The 26097-nt window shown below is 46.4% G+C and overlaps 1 protein-coding gene across 1 annotated transcript in view; it reads left to right on the top strand.

The window, feature by feature from the left end:
• The window catches only part of CCNC (cyclin C), an 80287-nt gene extending 59163 nt beyond the window's left edge, over positions 1 to 21124 (top strand). The window contains 4 exon segments of the mRNA XM_030199159.1: positions 5580 to 5647; positions 8819 to 8898; positions 14685 to 14803; positions 20382 to 21124. Of these exon segments, the coding sequence (XP_030055019.1) occupies positions 5580 to 5647; positions 8819 to 8898; positions 14685 to 14803; positions 20382 to 20436 (322 nt within the window). The 3' untranslated portion in view covers positions 20437 to 21124.
• Positions 21125 to 26097: the final 4973 nt, after the last annotated feature.

Below are 26097 nucleotides of genomic sequence, written 5' to 3'. Positions count from 1 at the left end.
CTTAACTTCTCCGTTTGTGCAGGAGGTCTGTAGATAACCCCCGTGTAGTACAGGTTCCGTCTTCTCTTTCCAGAACGATCCATAAAGCTTCTTCCTTTCCCCAGATTCCCCGCATTTTAGCCACTTTGATATTGTCTCTCACATACAGCGCCACTCCTCCACCTCTTCGGCCCTCTCTATCCTTCCTAAAAAGATTATAGCCCGGTATGGTCACATCCCATTCATGGGAATCGTTGAACCACGTCTCTGTAATAGCAACAATATCCAAGTTTTCTTCAAACATCAGGGCTTGCAAGTCTTGAACCTTTTCACCTAGACTACGAGAATTTGTGCTCATTGCTTTCCGTGTGCCTAGTAAGTTTAGGTGTTTTTCTATATTTACATGACCTTTCCCTCTGTGTAGTGGGCTGAGAACCTGGGTTCGATTCCTACTACAGCTTCTTATGAAACCTAGGCAAGTCAGTTAACCTTCCATTGCCCCACGTACAAAAATAAATTAGATTGTGAGCAGTGTATCAAATCCATGACCCTTTACCGGGACTGGCACCTCCTATATTTTATGCTGTTCTTGTGTTTCTCTCTCTTTTATCACTATATCCGGTTTTCTTGCATCCAGCTTTTGATCAGTCTTCATTTTGTCTTAATTGATGGAATCCTGTTACTATCCCTCCAAATAATTTCTTTCCATTGGATAAAGTACAGGAAGGATGTGCATCTTCATTTTGAAGATTTATAATGTTCAAGTGCAGATGGGTCAGAGGGTATATTTGAAGTTCTCCAGACACAACAGAAGTGTGTGGGGCGGGGGGGGGGGGGGAATATTGCACGAGTGACAGTAAATTGTAGCTTGTCTGGTCATTTTGGAATTGAGCAAGACTGCAGGTGAGTTGTTGTATGCATGAGCTCCGGGATGAATGCTTTATTTTGAAACAAAACTTGCTGGTAACATTTTTATTTATGATTAGAAACTATTACAGAATGAACTTTTGAGACTTGCCGTTGGAAATCAGCGTTGTGAGGTCTCCACTTTTATGCTTCCATGTGCCTTCCTTTTAAGTAAGCTTATTTCATAGTGGCAGAAACCCAGAAAACATTTGTAGTGGCCCCAACATTTGTTCTCTCATCCCTGCTACACACTTTCCTTTTTAATTTTCTACCACCCAGCACTGTTTCATACTCCCCTCCCCTCATCTCTCCTCCTTTGCTCCTGTGGCAACATGGCTCTTTTGGAATCCTTGGTCAAGTGGTGCCCACAGTGCCTCAGTTTCAAGACAGAACTCGGGCTGCATCCATCCCCTTATCTCTGGCCCTGACTGGCAAGGTGTGCACACACACTGCCACACATTATCTTCTTCTCTCTCTCTCCCCCGCCCTCCCACACACACACAGAGTGACATCTAGCTCCAGGTGCTTTTTATATAGATATAAACTGCTTTACGATTTGTATATTCATCAATATACCCTTTCTCAGGTATACCACCTTTGCCCTCCTACCCACATGGGAAAAGGCTGCATTTCTTACGTTGCATTGTAAAACCACTATCATCTTGTATCTGAGCTGAAGTAGAACCTTCAAAAAAGCCACTTGACTTTTATATTTCTTTTCATTCTCCCATGTTGGAGAAATCCAGTGCGGAAAAATCAGTTCTGATTGTGCAGCAGATTGTGTCCTGAGAGGCTTGACTTTAGCTATACCAAGACCCATGCTTTTAGGCAGGGGCGTATCGAGACTTCGCTGGTAGGGGGGTCCAGAGCCGAGGTGAGGGGGCACATTTTAGCCCCCCCCCCCCCCGGCGCCGGCGCCACCGCCAGAACCACCTCCAACAACTGTGGCCTGCACAACTACCCTCTCGACTGCCCGTCGACCCTCTCGACCCCCCGCCCGCTGTCGCCTACCTTTGCTGGCGAGGGACCCCAACCCCCGCCAGCCGACGTTGTCTTCCTTCGTTCGTTTGGGTTTCTTTTTTCTGAGTCTGACTCTGACGTCCTGCATGTACACAACGTGCAGGGACGTCAGACTCACAGAAACAGAACGAAGCCTGAGGGCTTCGTTCTGTTTCTGTGAGTCTGACGTCCCTGCACGTTGTGTACGTGCAGGACGTCAGAGTCAGACTCAGAAAAAAGAAACCCGAACGAAGGAAGACTACTTCGGCTGGCGGGGGTTGGGGTCCCCCGCCAGCAAAGGACGTTGACAGCAGGTTGGCGGCGGGAGGGGGGGTTGCGAGGGTCATCGGTAGGGGGGTCCAGGGCCCCCGTGGCCCCATAGCAGATACGCCCCTGCTTTTAGGGCTGTGTTAATGTCACCTGCCAGTCTAAGATCTACCTCCCTTGGATTTGGAGCACCACAACCTGGTGCTCTGCATGCACAATCGCCAGTCTTTCTTCAGACACTACCTTCTATCAAGAGGTTAGGATTTAAATTTAGTTTTACTAACCTGCACTGCTGCATTAATATCTGTTAATTTGCGCATAGTGTGCACTAATGCAATTAACATGAGTTATTAGTAAACAGACCCCATTGAGAATAATGGAACTTGCATTAAGCACAAGTTAAATCACATTAAAGCATGCCAAAGTGTTAGGGCTAGATTGACCAGCATTGGCTTACCTCAGGCAGTGGAGGCTGAAGTAACCTGTCCAAGGTCACAAGGCTCATCAGTGGGAGATGCAGGATTAGAAACCTGGCTCTCAGATCACTACATAAGTATTGCTATATTGGGACAGACCAAAGGTCCATCAAGCCCTGCATCCTGTTTCCAACAGTGGCCAATCCAGGTCACAAATACCTGGCAAGATCCCCAAAAAATACAAAACATTCTATACTGCTTATCCCAGAAATCGTGGATTTTCCCCAAGTCCATTTAATAATGGTCTATGGACTTTTCCTTTAGGAAGCCATCCAAACTTTTTTAAAACTCTGCTAAGCTAACTGCCTTTACCACATTCTCTGGCAACAAATTCCAGAGTTTAATTACACGTTGAGTGAAGAAAACGTTTCATTTTAAATGTACTAATTTACTTCATTGTAGCTTCATCACATGCCCCCTAGTCCTAGTATTTTTGGAAAGCGTGAACAGACGCTTCACATCTACCCGTTCAACTCCACTCATTATTTTATAGACCTCTATCATATCTCCCCTCAGTCACCTTTTCTCCAAGCTCAAGAGCCCTAGCCGCTTTAGCCTTTCCTCATAGGGAAGTCGTCCCATCCCCTTTATCATTTTCATCGGCCTTCTCTGTTCCGTCCATCCTTGTTAGCAGAGAAGGGTTCAGCTGCCTCCCAAGACCCATAATCTTTTCGTATCTTTTCATCTTAGTTTTCTATGTGTTATAGTTCCAAAGGAAAAGGGGCTAAAAGTCCCCAACCAAAAACATGTCTTGTTTGCACCTGCTTGTGTCCTCTTTATCTTTGTATTTCAAGATGGCCCTTAGCTCTGTGAGTGGGAAATTTATGTACCTTTGTGTTTTTTAAAAGTTATTATTTATTTAAATTTTTTTTTTTTCATACTCCTGAAGAGACTATGGGGCTCATTTTCAAAAGAGAAAAACGTCTCAAAAAATGGCACAAATTGGCATTTGGACATTTTTCTCCAAAGAAAATAATCCAGATTGAGATTTTCTAAACTCTGATTTGAGACATTTTTCTCTGTGCGTCCAAATTACAAGGGGATTTGTTTGGGGGCAGGATTTGGGTGTTCCCAAAACTAAGATGTTTTTCTGCCATAATGGAATAAAGGAAAAAACAACCAGAGCTGATTTAGATGTTTTGGTCTAGACCTGTTTCAAGCACACCCAAGTCACAAGAAGTTGCCTTAAATGACGAGAATCCCACTGGAGGGATTAACACACAACTCCCACCCCCTAAACATGTGAACCGATACATACCAGCCTCTGAAAGCTTCGGATGTTATGGCCAGTCCTATTACAGCAGCAAGCAGGTCCCTGCAGTAGCCTAGTGGCCAGTGCTGTGTACTGTAGAAAAGGAAACCCAGGCCATACCCCACTCTAACTGGTACACTTGTGGTGGAAAGTGTGAGCTCTCAAAAATCCACCAAAAACCTACTGTACCCACTTATAGGTGACACCTGCAGGCATAAGGGCTATTTTACTGGTGTACAGTAGGTTTTTGAAGGGCTCCCCATACAATATAAGGTGCTAAAGGTGAGATGTGTACCTGGGAGCTTTTATGTAACGTCCACTTCAGTGCCCCCTGGGACGCCACAGTGCTCTGCTGTGATGTCTGTGTGGCCATACATTCCAATGGCTTGTTTGTGTTTGCACCAACACAAAAACATCTAGCAAATGGCCATTTTCAAATAAAAAAAGTTGGACATTTTTCTGGTTTGAAAATGACCATGTTTGCTACTGGATTTTTGGACATTTTTTGCAAAATGTCCAAAATCGGATTTAGATAATACTGGACAAAATTTCAGCAAAAGAGGAGTAAACAGAAGTACTAGGAATAAGTTGAAATGAGCTTAACTAACCCAATCATTCAGGAGTGTGTGGTATCAAGTACGTAGCTTTCTTTTTTTCTGTTTAAAGTGGAGAAAAGGACCTCAGTAGTCACCGCATGGCAGCAATGTACTGAATGCACTCAAATGCCAGCGTTGTTTTGACTCCGTTTTTATCACTGGCCAAAAAAACTCCAAAATCGGAGTGGCCTAGTGGTTAGGTTGGTGGACTTTGGTCCTGGGGAACTGAGGAACTGAGTTCGATTCCCGGCACAGGCAGCTCCTTGTGACTCTGGGCAAGTCACTTAACCCTTCATTGCCCCATGTAAGCCGCATTGAGCCTGCCATGAGTGGGAAAGCGCAGGGAAACGCAGGGTACAAATGTAACAAAAATAAAATAGATACTATTGGAGATTCTACATTCCATGTAGAAGGCTGCGCAGGCTTCTGTTTCTGTGAGTCTGACGTCCTGCACGTATGTGCAGGACGTCAGACTCACAGAAGCAGAAGCTTGCGCGGCCACATTGGTGATCTGCAAGGGCCAACTTCTAGTGGAATAGCAACATTCCATGTAGAATCTCAAATAGTAGCAACAGTAGAGGAGTGGCCTAGGAGTGGTTAGGGTGGTGGACTTTGGTCCTGAGGAACTGAGTTCGCTTCCCACTTCAGGCACAGGCAGCTCCTTGTGACTCTGGGCAAGTCACTTAACCCTCCATTGCCCCATGTAAGCCGCATTGAGCCTGCCATGAGTGGGAAAGCGCAGGGTACAAATGTAACAAACATAAAATATGGAAAATGCCCCTCCCCCCCCCCAACATATACATATGCCTTTAAGAGAAAGGCTTGAGATGGTTCTGCATACATTTTCCCACTAAGTACATTATTTTGGGGCTAACATGTCAGCTGTAACTTCATCAGGTCTAAGATACAGATGTGGTTACATTTCTTGTCTTATTCCACGGCCTCAGTTTTGAAGCAGAGCTCTGTGTTTAGACTGACGTTTACCACTAGTTTCCATTTCCCTCCAATTTTTCTCATCCTTGAGGATCTTAATACTAGCTTTTGGAACAGACACATCCTTGGATAACATTTCCTCTTTTGCTAATTTATGTTTTATCTCCATAGGCGGATAGTGAATGACACTTACAGAACAGATCTGTGTCTATTGTACCCTCCTTTCATGATAGCCCTAGGTAAGTGATAACGATTGTGGATATGTTTTCAGTACATTGCAATCTTGACGAGCCAGTGTTGTGGCAGTATTATCTAGATCTCTCAGTATAAACCTGCTATATTGCTGTCTCTCTCAGCTGCCTTCTTTTTGTCTTAAATTATGTAAAAATGCATTCTATTATCATTCCTCATCTCCCTCACCCTTTGTTTTAAAGAGTCCTTTCCCGAATTTACAGTTCAGGTTGTGATATATTCAGACTTCATATCTGGTTATCCTCCTATATAATAATTCTCACCTCCAACAGGATGTGCTTGGGACCGTGCCTGCCGGAAGTGGTCTGCTAGGCAGGCACGCACTGACCTCAGTGACATCAGTGACAGACAATTTGGCAAAGCAAAGCAATCTGAGTGCTGGCCATTAGGACACAGGGTTGATAGGAGAGTTTGAAAATACTGAAGGAACCGAAAGTGTTAAATGGGGGGAGGGGGAGTTCTGAACCACTGAAAGACATGAACATTTGGGAAAGGAAAACAATCTGAATGCTGGGGGTGGGGGTGGGGGGGCAAGTTCTGAATGAATGAAAGAAATGAAAATTTACGAGAGAAACACAATCTGAATGCCAGGCATTTGTACACAGGGTAGATAGGACACTTTAAAAAAAAAAATGAAGGACGTGAAAGTATTACATCTTGGGGGAGGGGTGAGGAGGAAAGCGGTGGGGTATCCGGATACTGGGCATTAGGGCCACGGGGGTACATAGACTTTTGAAAGCCTTAAGGAACCCAAAGTGTGGGAAGGAGGAGGAAAAGGAGGGGAGGGAACGGGGTGAGGGGCATTAGGAACAGGGGAGGGGGCCCTGTCACACACTCTCACTCTCATTCTCACACACACACTGTCACACAGACAGTCTCACTCTGTCACACACCCGCACATTCACTCTGACTCTCTCTCTCAAACATACACACTCCCAGGAAAACCTTGCTAGCGCCCGTTTCATTCGTTCCAAAAACGGGCCTTTTTTACTAGTAAAAAAATAAGTACAGCATAATTGAATGAGCTTTCAAGACCTTGAAAATGAAAATGTTTCCAGAAAGTGGAAGTTTTTTTTTTTTTTTTTTTTATTGAAAAGATAATAACAGCAAAAACAAGTTCACCATAGATCAATACAATCGTAGATCATCCTTTCCAAGAAAGTCTCAAAACAAATGCAACAGTACAACTCAGTAATATCATCCCTTTTTCATGCCCTCCCTCCCCCCCCCCCCCCCAATAGAGAAGCTCCCTACTCCGATTGAGTGAGCAAGAAAGCATCCGGACGCGAGGTCCATTGAACATATAAGTACCAGAAAGTGGAGTTTTTGTAAGATGTAATAGCTTTTGTCAGCAAGGGCGTAGCCGGACAGCCAATTATGGGTGGGCCTCAGTCCAAAATGGATGGGTATGGAATTCAGCCCCTCCTGGCCCTCCTCAACTGCGCTCTCCCCCTACCCTCAAACACAAAATATTAAATACCTGAGCTGGTAGGGATCCCCAAACTGCACCAGCTCAAGATTTCCTCCACCTCGGGCAGCACTTGACTTCAGCTGATGCTGCTGCCGGTAGCCCATACATGCTCAGTGCTTCCGCCTGGTGAGAACTGAGCATGTGCAGAGGGGGCCGGTGTGTGGTGCCAGCTGCCGTTTGGAAGAGCATTGACTGCCTGACAAGGAGGAAATTCTGGTGGGGTTTGAAGACTCCCACTAGCCACAGCAAGAGAGCCACAATTTTGGGTGGGCCTGAGTACAAATTGGGTGGGCCACAGCCCACCCAGGCCCACCTGTAGCTACGCCACTGTTTGCCAGGGTTGGAAATAGATTTACAATATTTAGGCACCAATCACATTTTTAAGAGCCAGGGATTTTTTTTTTCTTCCTTTTTCCTTCTTTGTCTCCAAATTGCTTGTTTTGGGGTTTTTTCTAAATTTTGTCATCTTCAATCTTTTTTTTTTCTATTCAGATTTTTCCCTGTTTTTCCAAACTTTAAACAGCAGATGTTCTGGCTCCTGAAATTTTTTTTTTTCTAGCTCTGTTTTATTAGGTACAGCATATGAGCTTGAGATCTCATGGGATCGCTTCAGATTTGAAGATCTGGTGAGACCTCATTTAGAATATTGTGTACAAATCTGGAGACCGCACCTTCAAAAAGATATTAACAGGATGGAGTCGATCCCGAGGGCGGCTATTAAATAGTCGGTGGTCTTCCTCATAAAGCGTATGGGGGCAGACTTAAAGGTCTCAATACGTATACTTTAGAAGAAAGACGGGAGGAGAGACGTGATAGAGACTTTTAAATAACATAAATGCAGAGGAGGCGAGTGAATTGAAAGGAACTCTGGAACGAGGGAGCATAGGATGAAGGTGAAAGGGGATAGACTTAGAAGTAACCTGGGGAAATACTCCATGGAAAGGGTGGTAAATTCATGGCATAGCCTCCCAGTGGAGGTGGTATCTGAATTCAAGAGAGTTTGGGACAAGTACATAGGACCTCTAAGGAGTGACAAGGAGAGTAATTGGTATGGGTGGGCAAATTGGATAGGCCGTACGGGCCTTATCTGCCTCGATTCTTCTTTGATTTTGCTCTGAGACTATTACAGCGACTAGAACTGTTATCAGGTTTTGAATTAAGACCTTCATGTTGACTAAAGGCTTGCTAGCATCGGTGCCTGAAGCCAGCCATTGGCATGTCGGAGTTGGCAGTTGCTCTTTTGTGTATCCCATCTCACCTCACAACATAATGAGAGCCTGTGGAATGGGCCTTTTATAAGATACTAGTAAAACATGCCCGTTTCTGGCGCAAATGAAACGGGCGCTAGCATGGTTTTCCTCCAGAACCCCCCCCCCCTACTGACCCCCTCGGCGTTGTGAAGACACTGACCGCCATTGTTGCGGACCTCGGCACGCCACCTTCAATCTGCTGAGTCGTTGGTTGTGAAGCCACTGACGCCATTGCTCCGCCCTCGACGTCATCACGTTTGACGCGAGGGCGGGGCCCCAACACAGTGTTTTCGGTGGCTTCACCACCACGAACCCTTCGAACCGGAAGGAAGTGCCCGGAGGACCTGACAGTGACGTCAGTGTCCTCAGAACGTTGAGGGTGAGTTTTATTATATAGGATTTAGCTTATTTCATGTAATGTTTTACCTTTCTTTCAGCTTGCCTCCATGTAGCCTGTGTTGTCCAGCAGAAGGATGCAAGGCAGTGGTTTGCTGAGCTGTCTGTTGACATGGAGAAGGTAATTTGTTCATTGCGGGGCACAGAATACGCTCCTCCCAAGAATCCCTCTCATTATGTAAGCCCAAGAGGCACACCAAAGGACTGCACACCAAAGATGATCCAATCAACTTTACCAACGCCTTCATAACGACCCCATGTAAACCTCTTCACCCAGCAACTTAGCAAGACTATAATCATACTGGACAACACACAATCTTCATCCCTTCCGACCCTCCACTTATACCTCATACGATCACTATACAACCTTGTATCTGTTATCAACCGACTAGGCAAACGCCTCTGACGGTACTATGTAAGCCACATTGAGCCTGCAAATAGGTGGGAAAATGTGGGGTACAAATGCAACAAATAAATAATAAAATACAAAAACAAGTGTTTTTTTTATTTTTGTTACATTTGTATCCCGCGCTTTCCCACTCATGGCAGGCTCAATGCGGTGGGCAATGGAGGATTAAGTGACTTGCCCAGAGTCACAAGGAGCTGCCTGTGCCGGGAATCGAACTCAGTTCCTCAGTTCCCCAGGACCAAAGTCCACCACCCTAACCACTAGGCCACTCCTCCACCATAATAACGCTAGAGAACAAACTAGCATTAGTATCATAGATGTGACAGATAAACTGCAGTCCTAATTGAAAAAGTCATTTGAAGACTTTTTGTAAGAGACCGTGGCCACTTTTCTGTGGCCTTCATATCCGTCCATCTTTTTGAGTATTTTCCCCTGTAACTTTTAACTTTTTCTGTACACATGCCTGAACCACATCAGTTTTTAATTCCCTACCTCCTCCACAGTCTCTGCCAGCTTTTCCTAACTTCTTATTCCTTTCCTTTGATGTATTTTGACCTGGCACCACCACCTCCTGAGGTTCCAGCTCAGTCAGCTTTCATTCACAATCACCCCCTGGATTTTCTCCTGGATTTTTTTATAATCTACTACTACTACTACTATTAAACATTTCTATAGCGCTACTAGACTTACGCAGCGCTGTACAAATTAACATGAAAAGACAGTCCCTGCTCAACAGAGCTTACAATCTAAATTGGACAGACGAACAGACAGCTAGGGGCGGGGAAATTGCAGTGGTAGGGGTGATAAGTGAGGGTGTTGAGTAAGAGAGTCATGGTTAGGAGTCGAAAGCAGTAGCAAAGAGGTGGGCTTTAAGCCTAGACTTGAAGACAGCCAGACGTACTGGCTCAGGGAGTCTATTCCAGGCATAGGGAGCAGCGAGATAGAAGGAACGGAGCCAGGAGTTAGCAGTGGGGGAGAAGGGGGACGACAGGAGACATTTACCCAGCGAACGGAGTTCACGGGGAGGAGTGTAGGGAGAGATGAGAGCGGAAAGGTACTGAGGAGCTGCGGTGATTTAACCAGAGCTGACATTGTGATGTCATAATGCCTCAGTCCACCAATGCCTAAGAGCCAACCTCATCAGTGATGTCACAGTGGCTTGATTTTATAGGAATACTTGGCTCATACTACTACTACTATTAAACATTTCTATAGCGCTACTAGACTTACGCAGCGCTGTACAAATTAACATGAAAAGACAGTCCCTGTTCAACAGAGCTTACAATCTAAATTGGACAGACGAACAGACAGCTAGGGGTGGGGAAATTGCAGTGGTAGGGGTGATAAGTGAGGGTGTTGAGTAAGAGAGTCATGGTTAGGAGTCGAAAGCAGTAGCAAAGAGGTGGGCTTTAAGCCTAGACTTGACGACAGCCAGAGACTGAGCCTGACGTACCGGCTCAGGGAGTCTATTCCAGGCATAGGGAGCAGCGAGATAGAAGGAACGGAGCCGGGAGTTAGCAGTGGGAGAGAAGGGGGACGACAGGAGACATTTACCCAGCAAACGGAGTTCACGGGGAGGAGTGTAGGGAGAGATGAGAGCGGAAAGGTACTGAGGAGCTGCGGTGATTTAACCAGAGCTGACACTGTGATGTCATAATGCCTCAGAGTCCACCAATGCCTAAGAGCCAACCTCATCAGTGATGTCACAATGGCTTGACTGTCCTATACTTGGCTCATACTACTACTACTATTAAACATTTCTATAGTGCTACTAGACTTACGCAGCGCTGTACAAATTAACATGAAAAGACAGTCCCTGCTCAACAGAGAATCTAAATTGGACAGACGAACAGACAGCTAGGGGTGGGGAAATTGCAGTGGTAGGGGTGATAAGTGAGGGTGTTGAGTAAGAGAGTCATGGTTAGGAGTCGAAAGCAGTAGCAAAGAGGTGGGCTTTAAGCCTAGACTTGACGACAGCCAGAGACTGAGCCTGACGTACCGGCTCAGGGAGTCTATTCCAGGCATAGGGAGCAGCGAGATAGAAGGAACGGAGCCGGGAGTTAGCAGTGGGAGAGAAGGGGGACGACAGGAGACATTTACCCAGCAAACGGAGTTCACGGGGAGGAGTGTAGGGAGAGATGAGAGCGGAAAGGGATGAGGAGCTGCAGAGTGGATGCCCTTGTAGGTCAAAAGGAGAAGTTTGAACCGAATGTGGAAGCGGATAGGGAGCCAGTGAAGCGACTTGAGGAGAGGGCTAACGTGAGTATAGCGACTCTGGCGGAATATAAGACGCGCAGCACAAACTGCTGTGAAGTGTGTGGTCAGGAGCCACAGGCTGCAGCTCCCTCCAGATCCTAATGCCACTACACCCTGAGCAAAGGCCGAACTCCCTCCTAACATGCTGGCCAGGCTGAGCTTACCTGCTAATGTTTCCTGTCTGTTGCATGGAATTTTGTATATGACTCAGCCTTGAGATGTGGATTGTGATCTTTTATTTATATACTAGTAAAAAAGCCCCGTTTCTGATGCAAATGAAACAGGGGCTAGCAATGTTTTCTTCTCTGTGCATGTGGGAGTGTGTGTGTCCCTGCCCTCTGGCCCCTTTCCCCCTTCCCCCTCTGAGTCCTTCACTGTTACAGAGCCAGCGATTTGATTTCGTGCTCTGCTGTTTTCCTTCACTGACTGTGTTACAGAGAGGGCGGGGCAGACACTCATAGGGAAACCGGATATCTCGCCCCCTTCACACTTCCGGCTGGAGGCTTCATAGAACATTGGTGTTGCTTTTTATATAGAGAGATTGGTTAGGTCGGTGAGAAACCAGAAAGAGACTATTGTTTGCATTTTTACTATGTTCTGTGATAATGCTAGAGAACAAACTATAGTTTGACTTAATAGGATATTTTAATTGATACTAAGAGGCAGATGCAGCAACCAAACGTAAAAAAATCTAAATCGTTAAAGTCCCTAACGATTTTAAAATAACGAAAAATGCACCAAAAAAAAAGTCACACATGCTGAGATCGCTATTGAAACGTACAATGTATCAAAGAATCACAATACACATCGTTAATCGGCCCCCAAATCATGCGCAGAGCAGCCAAGCGTTATGTTAGCTGCTCTGCGCATGCCACAAACAGTCAAAACACAGTCAAATCACAAGCACATGGCTCCCAAATCAAAACAAAAATAAAAAAAAAGGGTCGGGAGGGGGCAAGGGCGCTCATCAGGAGCGTCCTGTACGGACGGCCTTGCCCCCCCCCCCCCCCCCCACCCCCCGCTGCTCCCCACTTTCCGCCGCTCCCCCCACCCCGAAAAAGCAAAATTCAAGCAGCCCTGCTCCCCACTTTCCGCCGCTCCCCCCACCCCGAAAAAGCAAAATTCGAGCAGCCCCTGCCCCCCTCCCTTCCTCACTACTCTCTCACCTCAGCTCCGCCTCCCGACATCCTCCGTCCTGTGCCCCGCCCCCTTTTGGGGTCGTCGTCGCCGCCATTCCCCTCCTCCATCGGGCCCCCCTCCCTCTTACCGGGCCCGTGCAGTGCCTCTCTCCTCTGTCCGAAGGCGCTGCACGGGCAAGAAGAAAGCCTGATGCCTGCCTTCGCCCAGCTTCGATGGCGCGTCTTTCTCCTGCTGCACCCGCCCCTGTCTGACGTCGGGAGGCGGAGCTGAGGTGAGAGAGTAGTGAGGAAGGGAGGGGGGCAGGGGCTGCTTGAATTTTGCTTTTTCGGGGTGGGGGGAGCGGCGGAAAGTGGGGAGCAGCGGGGGGGGGGGGCAAGGCCGTCCGTACAGGACGCTCCTGATGAGCGCCCTTGCCCCCTCCCGATCCTTTTTTATTTTTATTTATTTATGTGTTTTCTGACGTCCTTTGGACCAATCACAGCGCTTTTAGCTCTGCTAATGCGCTGGGATTGGCTCAAAGTTTGTTTATTTTTTCTCTTAATGATTTTTCCTGGCACAGAGCTGTCCTAACGAGTGGTCCAGACCTGTCGTTAGTTTTCCTGCCTTTTTCCTGCGTAAAGGCAATCGGAAAAGGTTAGTGCATGTCGTTTCAATGGGGTTTTCACACTAATTGCTCATCTCCATTCCGTTTTCGTTAGCTGCTGGCTTCCTCGGTAAAAGCCCTTTGATGCATGCAACGGATCAAATTTTCCTCGTTGGCGAGTCATTAAAGGCTCATTTAGCTTTAGTGCATCTGCCTCTAAATCATCATGCTAAGCTTGCCAGCTACCATTTTCTTGTAAAATAAAGATGTAGTTTTAACTTGGCTGCATTTCGTTTAAAATTTTAATTGTGTGCTTAAAGTCAGGGCATAGCCAGTTGTTCATGGGGGGTGGCACGCATTTCCTGTCTTCTCACCCCCCCCCCCCCCCCCCTTCCCATACACACATTATATATTAAACCTTTGCTGGTGGGGATACTGAAGCCAGTCGAAGAAATACACAGCCAAAGCATCCCCCTTCCTCCTTTGCTGCATCAGGAGCGAGGAAGTCAGCGGGATGGCTCCAGCCACCGATGCCAGCACTCCCCGAGCATGCTCAGTTCGTGCACGAACTAAGCATGCTTAGGAAGTGCGAGCGTTGGTGGCTGGAGGCACCCTGTTGACTTCCTCGCTCCTGATGCAGTACGAGGAGAAAGGGGTTGAATCAGACAGTGGATTTCTTTGGCTGGCGGGGCTTCAGCTACCCCATCAGCCATTGAACAGATACTAGCTTTGGAGGGGGCCTTCACCCATTCTCTTTCTCACGTATCCCCCGGTGCCCTCACCCATTCTTTCTCTCATGTGCCCCCCCCCCTTGTGCCCTCACCCATTCTTTCTACCCACCATGGGCCCCCATGCCTTCACGCTCGCTCGCTCTCTCTCTCTCCCTCCCTCATGTGCCTCCCTCCCTGCCCTAGTTATCCCTCACTCGCTCACACACATGTACGTCTGCCCGTCCACCATTACACCCAGACTGCCGGTGGCTCTCCTCTACCCTCTCTTCCCCTCTTCTCCCAGTTTATCTTGTTATTTTAAGTCTTCACCATGCAGGGGCAGCATATCGAAACACTGCCTTAGCCTGCACTGGGCCTTTTCTTCTGACCCAGCACCCCCTTCTGAAAACAAAGTTGCATCAGAAGGGGGCGCAATGGGTCAGAAGGAAAGGTGCGATGCAAGTCTGAGGCAGCGTTTCTCTACATTGCCGCTGCAGGGTAAAGACTTAAATAAAAAGGTAAACCGGGAGGGGAGAGAAGAGCTGCTGGTGGTCCAGGAGGGGAGGAAGAGATACCGTGGGCATGGGGGCGGAGGAGGGATAGAGGGAGGGTGGTTAATCATTAATCGTGATTAATGTTTAACTCGGTAATAGCGATGTTAATCGCGATTAATGTGCAGCCCTAATTTTAATAGGCCAACAAATTGTTGCCTTTTTGTGCATTTCTTTAAACTTTTTTATGAGAACTAGAATAGAACCAAACTGAACTTGATTTCAACCGCTTATGGTTTTGTTTTTTTTCTTCATGAGATTCTGGAAATAATCCGGGTCATTCTGAAACTGTACGAACAATGGAAAACTTTTGATGAAAGAAAAGAAATGGCTGCTATTCTCAGTAAGATGCCAAAGCCAAAACCACCTCCAAACAGGTACGTTGTTCTTGAGACTCGTGCTTGGTTTTTTTTTGTCTTTGACTTGCTGATCATCTATGTAAGGGGTTCCAGTGGAAGGCACATGAAGGGGGTTTGGACCGTTGATGCATGTAACTTGGGACACCTTTAATCTGTGTGCAAGTAGCATTAACAACCAAGGATTCTGTGGAAAACTAGATGGGGATTCAGGAAGAGCCTTGGCTGCCTTTTAAACACTTAGTGTGGAACTAAATTTGTCAATGCCTAAAAGTGACAAGAGCAGGCCTGTGGGTTTCAACCTGTTGGCCATATACATAGGAGGTTCATGCCCGGCTAGCAGGACTCTGGCAAAAGGGGAAGGTATAGAAAGGAGGAGACTTTATGGGGGAAGGTGCAAAAATTTGGTTCTGTTTCCCTTTCCACTGATGGGCCACATTCTCAATCTGTTGCTTCCCTACTCATTTTTTCTTTCAATTTTTCTAGTGAATTTAGTGTTCGTGAAAGGTGCCCGATTGACAGCACTGGAAACTGAAGCCAACATTTATCCACAGAACAGGTACAGCCTGGGCAGCGGCAGTGCAAGCTTCCTTCCCCCTACACACTGCCCCGCCAATGTGCCTCAACCCTGTTCAGTTTCCATATCCGTTCAGTCGTTGGCCTCTCTCTACTAGGACTGCCAGGCAAAATGCCATTTAGTGCCTACTGTGGTGGTGGTTTTAATGCCGTGGACAAGAATGAGGCCACCCGTTGACTCACTGTAGACCTGAGCTGAACTGGCAGCAGTTAATTAGGGCACGTTTTCCATGAGGCTGTGTCAATTGACATTTATAAAAACATTTCCTAGGGTTTTTACCCCTTCCCTGTGATGCAGTACCATGATTGCTTGTGTTTCCCTTCTGAGTCTGGAAATTGCAAGGGCCTCAGAATTTTCCCTGTTGCTGCCAGTCGTTTCCTCCTGCAAAACGATAATCGTTGCCCTGAATTTTGTGAAACACGTTCTAAGCTGCGTGCATTTCCATTCAGCAATTAAAATATGTCACATCAAAAGCGCAATGCTTTTAGAAATACTTGGATTGATGATGCCTTACCTTCATTATTGAAAAACAAAACCTGGCCCATGGATTTAGCATTTCGTAGGGAACTGGCATCCAGCTTGGGATTTCTAGCATGAAAAAAATGCTTTAGGATGTTGATGTATTATCAGTCATTAGCACATCTGAAAACGTAAGCGCAAACAAACAATGTGGTACTCGCTGTCCATCTCAGTTTAGACAGATAAATAAATCCCTTTGTTTTATCTAGCATCTGTAACTTACATAGTTGGATGTACACTGTCTGCAGTGGTGTTTCCCCCTTCTGTTTTGAGTTTCAGGTACTAAATGTTAAAAGTTTGCTTGAATGGTCCGGTTTTTAAAGTTGGGTTTGTATCACATTACTTTCCTTGTAAAAATGTTTAGTAGTGTAACAGCATAACATAGAATAAAAATTAGAGCTTTGACCTCTAATTAGTGTCTGATCCTATATAATAATTCTCACCTCCAACAGGATGTGCTTGGGACCGTGCCTGCCGGAAGTGGTCTGCTAGGCAGGCATGCTCTGACATCAGTGACAGACAGTTTGGCAAAGCAAAACAATCTGAGTGCTGGCCATTAGGACACAGGGTTGATAGGAGAGTTTTAAAAGACTGAAGGAACCGAAAGTGTTAAATGGGGGGAGGGGGGAGTTCTGAACCACTGAAAGACATGAACATTTGGGAACAATCTGAATGCTGGCCATTAGGACACAGGGTAGATAGGAGAGTTTTAAAAGACTGAAGGAAACGAAAGTGTTAAACTGGAGAAGGGGGGGGGGGGGAGTTATGAACGACTGAAAGACATGCAAATTTGGGACAGGAAAACAATCTCAATGCTGGCCATTAGCACACAGGGTACATAGGACAGTTTAAAAGACTGAAGGAACCAAATGTGTTCGGGGGGGGGGGGGGGGGGGGCAAGTTCTGAATGAATGAAAGAAATGACAATTTACGAGAGGAACACAATCTGAATGCCGGGCATTTGTACACAGGGTAGATAGGACACTTTTTTTTAAAAAATGAAGTACGTGAAAGTATTACATCTTGGGGGAGGGATGAGGAGGAAAGCGGTGGGGTATCCAGATACTGGGCGTTAGGGCCACGGGGGTACATAGACTTTTGAAAGCCTTAAGGAACCCAAAGTGTGGGAAGGAGGAGGGAACGGGGTGAGGGACATTAGGAACAGGGGAGGGGGCCCTGTCACACACTCTCATTCTCACACACACACACTGTCACACAGACAGTCTCACTCTGTCACACACCCGCACATTCGCTCTGGCTCTCTCTCTCAAACATACACACTCCCAGGAAAACCTTGCTAGCGCCCGTTTCATTCGTTCCAGAAACGGGCCTTTTTTACTAGTATATATATACAGTGGGGGAAATAAGTATTTGATCCCTTGCTGATTTTGTAAGTTTGCCCACTGACAAAGACATGAGCAGCCCATAATTGAAGGGTAGGTTATTGGTAACAGTGAGAGATAGCACATCACAAATTAAATCCGGAAAATCACATTGTGGAAAGTATATGAATTTATTTGCATTCTGCAGAGGGAAATAAGTATTTAATCCCTCTGGCAAACAAGACCTAATACTTGGTGGCAAAACCCTTGTTGGCAAGCACAGCGGTCAGACGTCTTCTGTAGTTGATGATGAGGTTTGCACACATGTCAGGAGGAATTTTGGTCCACTCCTCTTTGCAGATCATCTCTAAATCATTAAGAGTTCTGGGCTGTCGCTTGGCAACTCGCAGCTTCAGCTCCCTCCATAAGTTTTCAATGGGATTAAGGTCTGGTGACTGGCTAGGCCACTCCATGACCCTAATGTGCTTCTTCCTGAGCCACTCCTTTGTTGCCTTGGCTGTATGTTTTGGGTCATTGTCGTGCTGGAAGACCCAGCCACGACCCATTTTTAAGGCCCTGGCGGAGGGAAGGAGGTTGTCACTCAGAATTGTACGGTACATGGCCCCATCCATTCTCCCATTGATGCGGTGAAGTAGTCCTGTGCCCTTAGCAGAGAAACACCCCCAAAACATAACATTTCCACCTCCATGCTTGACAGTGGGGACGGTGTTCTTTGGGTCATAGGCAGCATTTCTCTTCCTCCAAACACGGCGAGTTGAGTTCATGCCAAAGAGCTCAATTTTTGTCTCATCTGACCACAGCACCTTCTCCCAATCACTCTCGGCATCATCCAGGTGTTCACTGGCAAACTTCAGACGGGCCGTCACATGTGCCTTCCGGAGCAGGGGGACCTTGCGGGCACTGCAGGATTGCAATCCGTTATGTCGTAATGTGTTACCAATGGTTTTCGTGGTGACAGTGGTCCCAGCTGCCTTGAGATCATTGACAAGTTCCCCCCTTGTAGTTGTGGGCTGATTTCTAACCTTCCTCATGATCAAGGATACCCCACGAGGTGAGATTTTGCGTGGAGCCCCAGATCTTTGTCGATTGACAGTCATTTTGTACTTCTTCCATTTTCTTACTATGGCACCAACAGTTGTCTCCTTCTCGCCCAGCGTCTTACTGATGGTTTTGTAGCCCATTCCAGCCTTGTGCAGGTGTATGATCTTGTCCCTGACATCCTTAGACAGCTCCTTGCTCTTGGCCATTTTGTAGAGGTTAGAGTCTGACTGATTCACTGAGTCTGTGGACAGGTGTCTTTCATACAGGTGACCATTGCCGACAGCTGTCTGTCATGCAGGTAACGAGTTGATTTGGAGCATCTACCTGGTCTGTAGGGGCCAGATCTCTTACTGGTTGGTGGGGGATCAAATACTTATTTCCCTCTGCAGAATGCAAATAAATTCATATACTTTCCACAATGTGATTTTCCGGATTTAATTTGTGATGTGCTATCTCTCACTGTTACCAATAACCTACCTTTCAATTATGGGCTCCTCATGTCTTTGTCAGTGGGCAAACTTACAAAATCAGCAAGGGATCAAATACTTATTTCCCCCACTGTATATATACTACATGGTTCCTGTTTTCTGTGAACACCGGCCACTGAGCTCTGCTTGCTGTATGGCCGATGGCAAAGAATCCCATCCCCTACCCTGGTCTGTCAGTGTATTGCTTCCGTATTCTGGAAAGATCATTTTTCAGATTGAAAGGCAGCTTTTAATTTGTATGCCAGTTTAATTTCTCCTTAGACTTTTTCTAATTTTATCCCATTCTGCATGCTCCATGCCTTAAAAGAAGACTCCCCAAAACCTAGAATGCTTGCCAAATCCATACTGAAATTTGATGGGTCTTGCAACTTTAACACAAGTTGTAAATCTCCTTTTGCATGGTGCTGTCTAGTGTTCAAGTTTTACACTTGAGGTTTCTGGTTGACTGAATGTTTTTGGATGGCAAGTTCTCTTAGTCCCAGTTACAGGTCTTTCAGGACTGTGCAGACCCCAGCTTTGAGAGCCATTTTCTTCAGATGCAGTGTGTGATTGTAATGCTCCTGACACAGATGCTTGTCTGCCCTGCAGTGAAATGAAACCCATCCAACCCTTTCAGTTCACTTCCCAAATGGTTGTGATTTCCAAGTCGGAAAAGGCCTTATTCCTCAGTCTTGTAAGCCCCGTGAGGTTTGTTTGATCAGGGTACCAAATAGAGTCACAGTTCATGCTTTCAAAAATTATCCAGTCTGACAAAGTGGGCTCTGGTCTTCGAAGGCTCATGCCTCAATAAATTGATTAGTTTATAAGATGCCATCTGCCTCTTTCAGTTTTGTTTTATACCGGACTAGCCTTTTTAAAAATGTACCCCACCCAATGCTTTTGGATATCTTCATGATGTCACAAGCAAGTAAGGCAAACTGGGTTTCATGAGCCACACTAGTTTTCGTTGACTGGGCAGAGAAAAAAGTATGCCCATTATTAAAATGGACTTGGGGAAAATCCACTACTTATTTCTAGGATAAGCGGCATAAAATGTATTGTACTGTTTTGGGATCTTGCCAGGTACTTGTGACCTGGATTGGCCATTGTTGGAAACAGGATGCTGGGCTTGATGGACCTTTGGTCTGCCCCAGTGTGGCAACACTTATGTACTTAGGATGTATGTATGTACTTAGGATTCTGAATGGAATCTTGCTACTCTTTAGGGTTCTAAATGGAATGTTGCTATACACTTTGAAATTCTGCATGGAATCTTGTTATTCTTTAGAATTCTAGAATCTTGTTATTCTTTGGGGTTCTACATGGAATGTTGCTATTGTTTGGGTTTCTGCCAGGTATTTGTGACCTGGATTGGCCACTATTGGAAACAGGAAGCTGGGCTTGATGGACCTTTGGTCTGCCCCAGTATGGCAACACTTATGTACTTATATTGAACACGAACTTGTTACTGGTATGTTCTTGAAGTCCCCACCTGACACCTATACATAGCAAAGCTCTAATTTTTCTTCTGATTTCAATTCTGTGGTTCTGAAAGGGCGAAGGGGGGTGGGGGTGGGAGGAAGCAGTAACTAATGTCGGTGTATCAGCTTGAAATTTGTTTAACCTGTTTTTAATGTTTTCTTCTCAAACAGTGAAGGAGAACAGGGTCCAAATGGAAGCCAGAGCTCTAGCTACAGCCAATCATAACACATTCCAAAAGATTTTGTAATGGACCAGTTTGGCTCACGGTTCATCTGAAGTTAAAGAACTGGACGCGGGTGTGTTGGGGGTGAATAGGGGAGCTTCAAAATAAATTACTTCGTGAAAGAAAAGCGGGAATGAGTGAGTGGCTTGTTTATGTTCAGCATCTGCTCCTTCTTCCCAAGGGCTCTTTTTCTCGATGCTCTTGTGTACTGCCCCACACGACTTCTGGAGCAAGTGGATCGTGTATTAATGAACTGAACCCAGCGTGGTTCCTCTCTTCATGCTGGAATATGCATTCTTTGGAAATAAGCTAAAGTCCTCTTTTTTTTTTTTTTTTTTCCCTTTCCTTACTCAAAATGGTGATGAGAAACTGAAAAGGTGTTTAAAACTGAATATGTTTCTTTGTTGTTTTTTTTTTTTTTTTACTGCATGTTTGTTTTATTGGGTTTTTGATGGTTGACACGTGTTGTTCTTGCGTTCATTGTTGGTAGCGTTTTAAAATGCCCAAGGTGCACTTTTTTTTTAATTTAAAGACAACTGTGGGACTGTGTAAAGTGTTTGGTCAGAACAAAATCCGATACAGCAATAGAGAAGTAAATCTGATTCTTTAGCTATAGTCCTAATTTGTATGGGATTTTTTTTTTAATTTGTACCCCGTGCTTTCCCACTCATGGCAGGCTCAATGCGGCTTACATGGGGCAATGGAGGGTTAAGTGACTTGCCCAGAGTCACAAGGAGCTGCCTGTGCCTGAAGTGGGAAGTGAACTCAGTTCCTCAGGACCAAAGTCCACCACCCTAACCACTAGGCCACTCCTCCACTGTTGCTATTATTTGAGATTCTACATGGAATGTTGCTATTCCACTAGCAACATTCCATGTAGAAGTCGGCCCTTGCAGATCACCAATGTGGCTGCGCAGGCTTCTACATGGAATGTTGCTAGTGGAATAGCAACATTCTATGTAGAATCTCCAATAGTATCTATTTTATTTTTGTTACATTTGTACCCCGCGCTTTCCCACTCATGGCAGGCTCAATGCGGCTTACATGGGGCAATGGAGGGTTAAGTGACTTGCAGAGTCACAAGGAGCTGCCTGTGCCTGAAGTGGGAATCGAACTCAGTTCCTCAGTTCCCCAGAACCAAAGCCCACCACCCTAACCACTAGGCCACTCCTCCACTCCTAACCACTAGGCCACTCCTCCACTGTTGCTACTATTTGAGATTCTACATGGAATGTTGCTATTCCACTAGCAACATTCCATGTAGAAGTTGGCCCTTGCAGATCACCAATGTGACCGCGCAGGCTTCTGCTTCTGTGAGTCTGACTTCCTGCACGTTACGTGCAGGACGTCAGACTCACAGAAACAGAAGCCTGCGCAGCCTTCTACATGGAATGTTGCTAGTGGAATAGCAACACTCCATGTAGAATCTCTAATAGTATCTATTTTATTTTTGTTACATTTGTACCCCGCGCTTTCCCACTCATGGCAGGCTCAACGCGGCTTACATGGGGGGTTAAGTGACTTGTCCAGAGTCATAAGGAGCTGCCTGTGCCTAAAGTGGGACTCGGAATCGAACTCAGTTCCTCAGGACCAAAGTCCACCACCCTAACCACTGGGCCACTCCCACTGTTGCTACTATTTGAGATTCTACATGGAATGTTGCTATTACACTAGCAACATTCCATGTAGAAATCCGCCCTTGCAGATCACCAATGTGGCCGTGCAGGCTTCTGCTTCTGTGAGTCTGACATCCTGCACATACGTGCAGGACGTCAGACTCACAGAAACAGAAGCCTGCGCAGCCTTCTACATGGACTGTTGCTAGTGGAATAGCAACATTCCATGTAGAATCTCCATTAGTATCTATTTTATTTTTGTTACATTTGTACCCTGCACTTTCCCACTCATGGCAGGCTCAATGCGGCTTACATGGGGCAATGGAGGGTTAAGTGACTTGCCGAGAGTCACAATGAGCTGCCTGTGCCTGAAGTGGGAATCCAACTCAGTTCCTCAGTTCCCCAGGACCAAAGTCCACCACTCTAACCACTAGGCCACTCTTCCACTCCAATGTAATTATTCCCCTCTCCACATCACCCTTAAAAAAAAAAAACAACTCCAAGGGCCAGAGTTTAGTCCCACATGTTTCACCATTTAAGAACTTATCTGTCCAATAATTGTCAGTCTGCTGATTTGATATTAAATGGCCACAGAGCTGAATATGTGAGTGTTTAAAAACCAGCAATCAAACTGACTGTCATGATTGGTCAGACAAGATCACATGACTCTAACATTCCGCTTTCTACATTACCTGGAGCATTAAGGATGGTGGGATCAATGGATGTACTTAAAAGAACACGTGTCATGTTTAGTTTATGGGTTTCTTCACAGTAACTACTGATCACACTACAGTTTTATCAAACACATAAATGGCAAGTGACCGACTCACCTGCAAATGCGCAGTAGAGACTTCCCTCTGTCCCACCCTTGCGTCAAGACGTGATGACGTCAGAGGGCGGAACAGAGAGAGAAACGGAGTCGGACTGTCGGATGCTGCCGCTGGAGCCTGGAAACGAACATCGCGCGCACCAACCTCCACCCTCTCCCCGCCGCCGCTCCCGCCCCCCTCCATATCGGGCCCCCTGCACTGACCTGACAGCGCCTCTCACCTCCGTGTGGAAGCGCTGCAGGCAGCAGCAGAGCGATCTGCTGTTGCCTGCAGCGCTTTCACATGGAGGTGAGAGGCGCTGTCAGGTCAGTGCAGGGGCCCGGCAAGGAGGGTAGTTGGAAATCTCGCCCGTTTTAACGGGCTTAACGGCTAGTGCGAGTATAAAACGCTAGTAGTCGTGGCTTACGTTATCTGTGTAGGTTCCAAGTGAGCAGATCCCCTTGACAAGTAGTTTTCGCTAGTGGAGTTTTACGCAACAAAGGTAAAACAGATGCAACACGGAACTCTGTAACTCAGGCATTTGGCCGTGCTGCTACATTAACTTCATTGTTCTTGGGGGGAAGTGTTCTATCAAACATATAAACGGCGAGTGACCGTAGTCACTCGCAAATGCGCAGTAGACACTTCCCTCTCTGCCCCGCCCCCGCTTCAATACGTGGTGATGGGGGTGGGACAGAGAGGGAAGTCTCTACTGGCATGCTGCAGACGTCGGAACCGCTCCCCCGGAGTCGCCGCCGCCCCTCCATCTGGCCCGAGCACTGTGAACTTACATCAGCACGCAGCAGCAGGCACAACAGCAAAGCTGCCGTCGGGCTTCCTTCTCTGCCTTTGTCCCGCCCTCGCTGACGTTAAGTCACACGAGGGCGGGACACAGGCAGAGAAGGAAGCCCGCCCCGACGGCAGCTTTGCTGATGTGCCTGCTGCTGCGTGCTGATGTAAGTTTACAGTGCTGCTCGGGCTGGGTGGAGGGGCGGCGGCAGCGACTCCGGGGGGGAGGGGGGCTCGGAACCCCCCCCCCCATTCCAAATCACGGGCTCAACGGCTAGTACTTGAAGAAACAAATGGAGAAGTTTAAATTTTGCTCACACAGATGCAGCGGCATACCAAGGGCAGGGTGGTGGGGGCGGTTCGTCCCGGGTGCACGCCCCTGGAGGAGTGCAGAGAGCAGCCGTGCGCCTGTCGGCTCCGCTGGTTCCCTGCTCCCTCTGCCCTGGAGCAGGTTACTTCTTGTTCCAGGGCAGAGGGAGCAGGGAACCAGCGGAGCCGAGAGCCACGCGGCTGCTCCAATGCACCCGGGGGGAGGGGGTGCGCATCGGCGATCCTCCCCGGGTGGCAGCCGACCTAGGATCGTCACTGCACAGATGTAAGTTTACACTGAGCAGCCTTATCTATCTGGGTTAGATTTCTAAATGTTGATTCATTTAATTGGTCTCTGTCCAGGGGGAGAGTTGCTGATTACTGGTGCTGTTCTGCCAACTTCCCTGCTTTCCCCCTATCCCCAGGAGAGCAGGGGTTTCTGCAGCCTGTGAAGAGTAGACATTCTGGGATGATATGCCAGTTAACTTGGGGCTGGCGGGGATAGTGCTGGGCAGACTTATACGGTCTGTGCCAGAGCCGGTGGTGGGAGGCGGGGATAGTGCTGGACAGACTTGTACGGTCTGTGCCAGAGCCGGTGGTTGGGAGGCAGGGCTGGTGGTTGGGAGGTGAGGATAGTGCTGGGCAGACTTATACGGTCTGTGCCCTGAAGAGCACAGGTACAAATCAAAGTAGGGTATATACAAAAAGTAGCACAAATGAGTTGTCTTGTTGGGCAGACTGGATGGACCGTGCAGGTCTTTTTCTGCCGTCATCTACTATGTTACTATCTGAAGGGGAGTACCGTATGTTTGTTCACATGGCCCTGCTATTCGTTTTGAAGTCTGTTTTCCAAAGTACAGTGTATGAAGAAAATGAAATGGGTAGGCTTAAAAATCCTTGTGCCTTTAAGTTTCTAAATTTGACCTAACTTTTTTTTTTTTTAATAAAAATTGTATTTAAAAAAAAAAACAATAATCCCTGGAACTGGGAAATTTATCATGATCAGAAACATGTTCCTACTTGGTCTGTTTCATTCTGCTAAATTCAGGGGCCAGTTGATAAATAGGGTGTATGTAAAGTTCTGTGTACCATATTTGACCTCCCCCCCCCCCCCTTCGTGAAACCAAAAGTTTTGAACCGTGACACAGAGGAAACTTGTATTTTCTGTTACTGTCTGTTCAAGACAATTTATCTTACCTCCCTCCCTCCCTTACTGTAATTAGAGCCTAGTTCCTCAACCTTCATATGTGTTATTCTCAGTAGTATTTTGTTTTGCATTATGGTTTTGAAATAGAAATAAACCAGTTCCAAAGTCTGTGTTGTGGGTGTGTGATTTGTGAGACCTTCCTCCTGGGATGATGAATGTTGGCATTATTGCTGGTTAAACTCTTGCCTTCTCAGTTATTTAGAGGTGCTTATTTTCAACAAGTGACAGATTTTTAAAACTTGTAACACTTAACTGTGCCATAACCAAGGTAAATATGGTAGGAAGTTGGCATTGTCTTAGCATTCCACAGCAGGAGGGGATGGAATTTGATAGACCACCTTCCTGTGGTCACAACCAAAGCAGTTTACATTGATTTGGATTTTAACTTGCACCTTTTTTCAACTGTAGCTCAAGGTGAGTTTTACAGTAGGTATTTGTCTCTGGAAGGCTCACAATCTAAATTTGTACTTGAGATGATGGAGGGTTAAGTGACTTACCTGAGGTCGGAAGGAGTTGTAGTGGGGTGTGAAGTAGACTTCCCTGGTTCTCAGCTTGCCACTTTAACCATTAGGCTATCCTTTGTACTGTATCCCCTATCTAGTTAAAATGGAAGAATTGGGAAGACTCTAAAAACTCCTACCACCTCCAGCAACATACTGGAAACTAGAGAGCATGTCGTTACATAGCAGACAAGAGGGTATATGGGTGCAGTGCCATTTTAGAAAAGTCGTGGATGTTGGCATGTAGACATCTTAGACAAAACAGCTAGAGGTCATGACATATTTTAGAAACAGGACTCAATCAGTATCTCTGCCCCCAACCAAGGCATCCAAAAATGTATAGCACATCAATGGTGATATCTCAATGTGGTAATGTGAAAAAAAAAAAACAATGTTTCTCAAGAGTACCCCATGTCAGTCAGGGTTTCAGGAT

The sequence above is a fragment of the Microcaecilia unicolor genome, chromosome 3 (genome assembly GCF_901765095.1).
Source record: "Microcaecilia unicolor chromosome 3, aMicUni1.1, whole genome shotgun sequence".
Classification (NCBI taxonomy): Eukaryota; Metazoa; Chordata; class Amphibia; order Gymnophiona; family Siphonopidae; genus Microcaecilia; species Microcaecilia unicolor.
The sequence above is the reverse complement of the archived record's forward strand: the minus strand, read 5'-3'. Positions and strand labels throughout refer to the sequence as shown.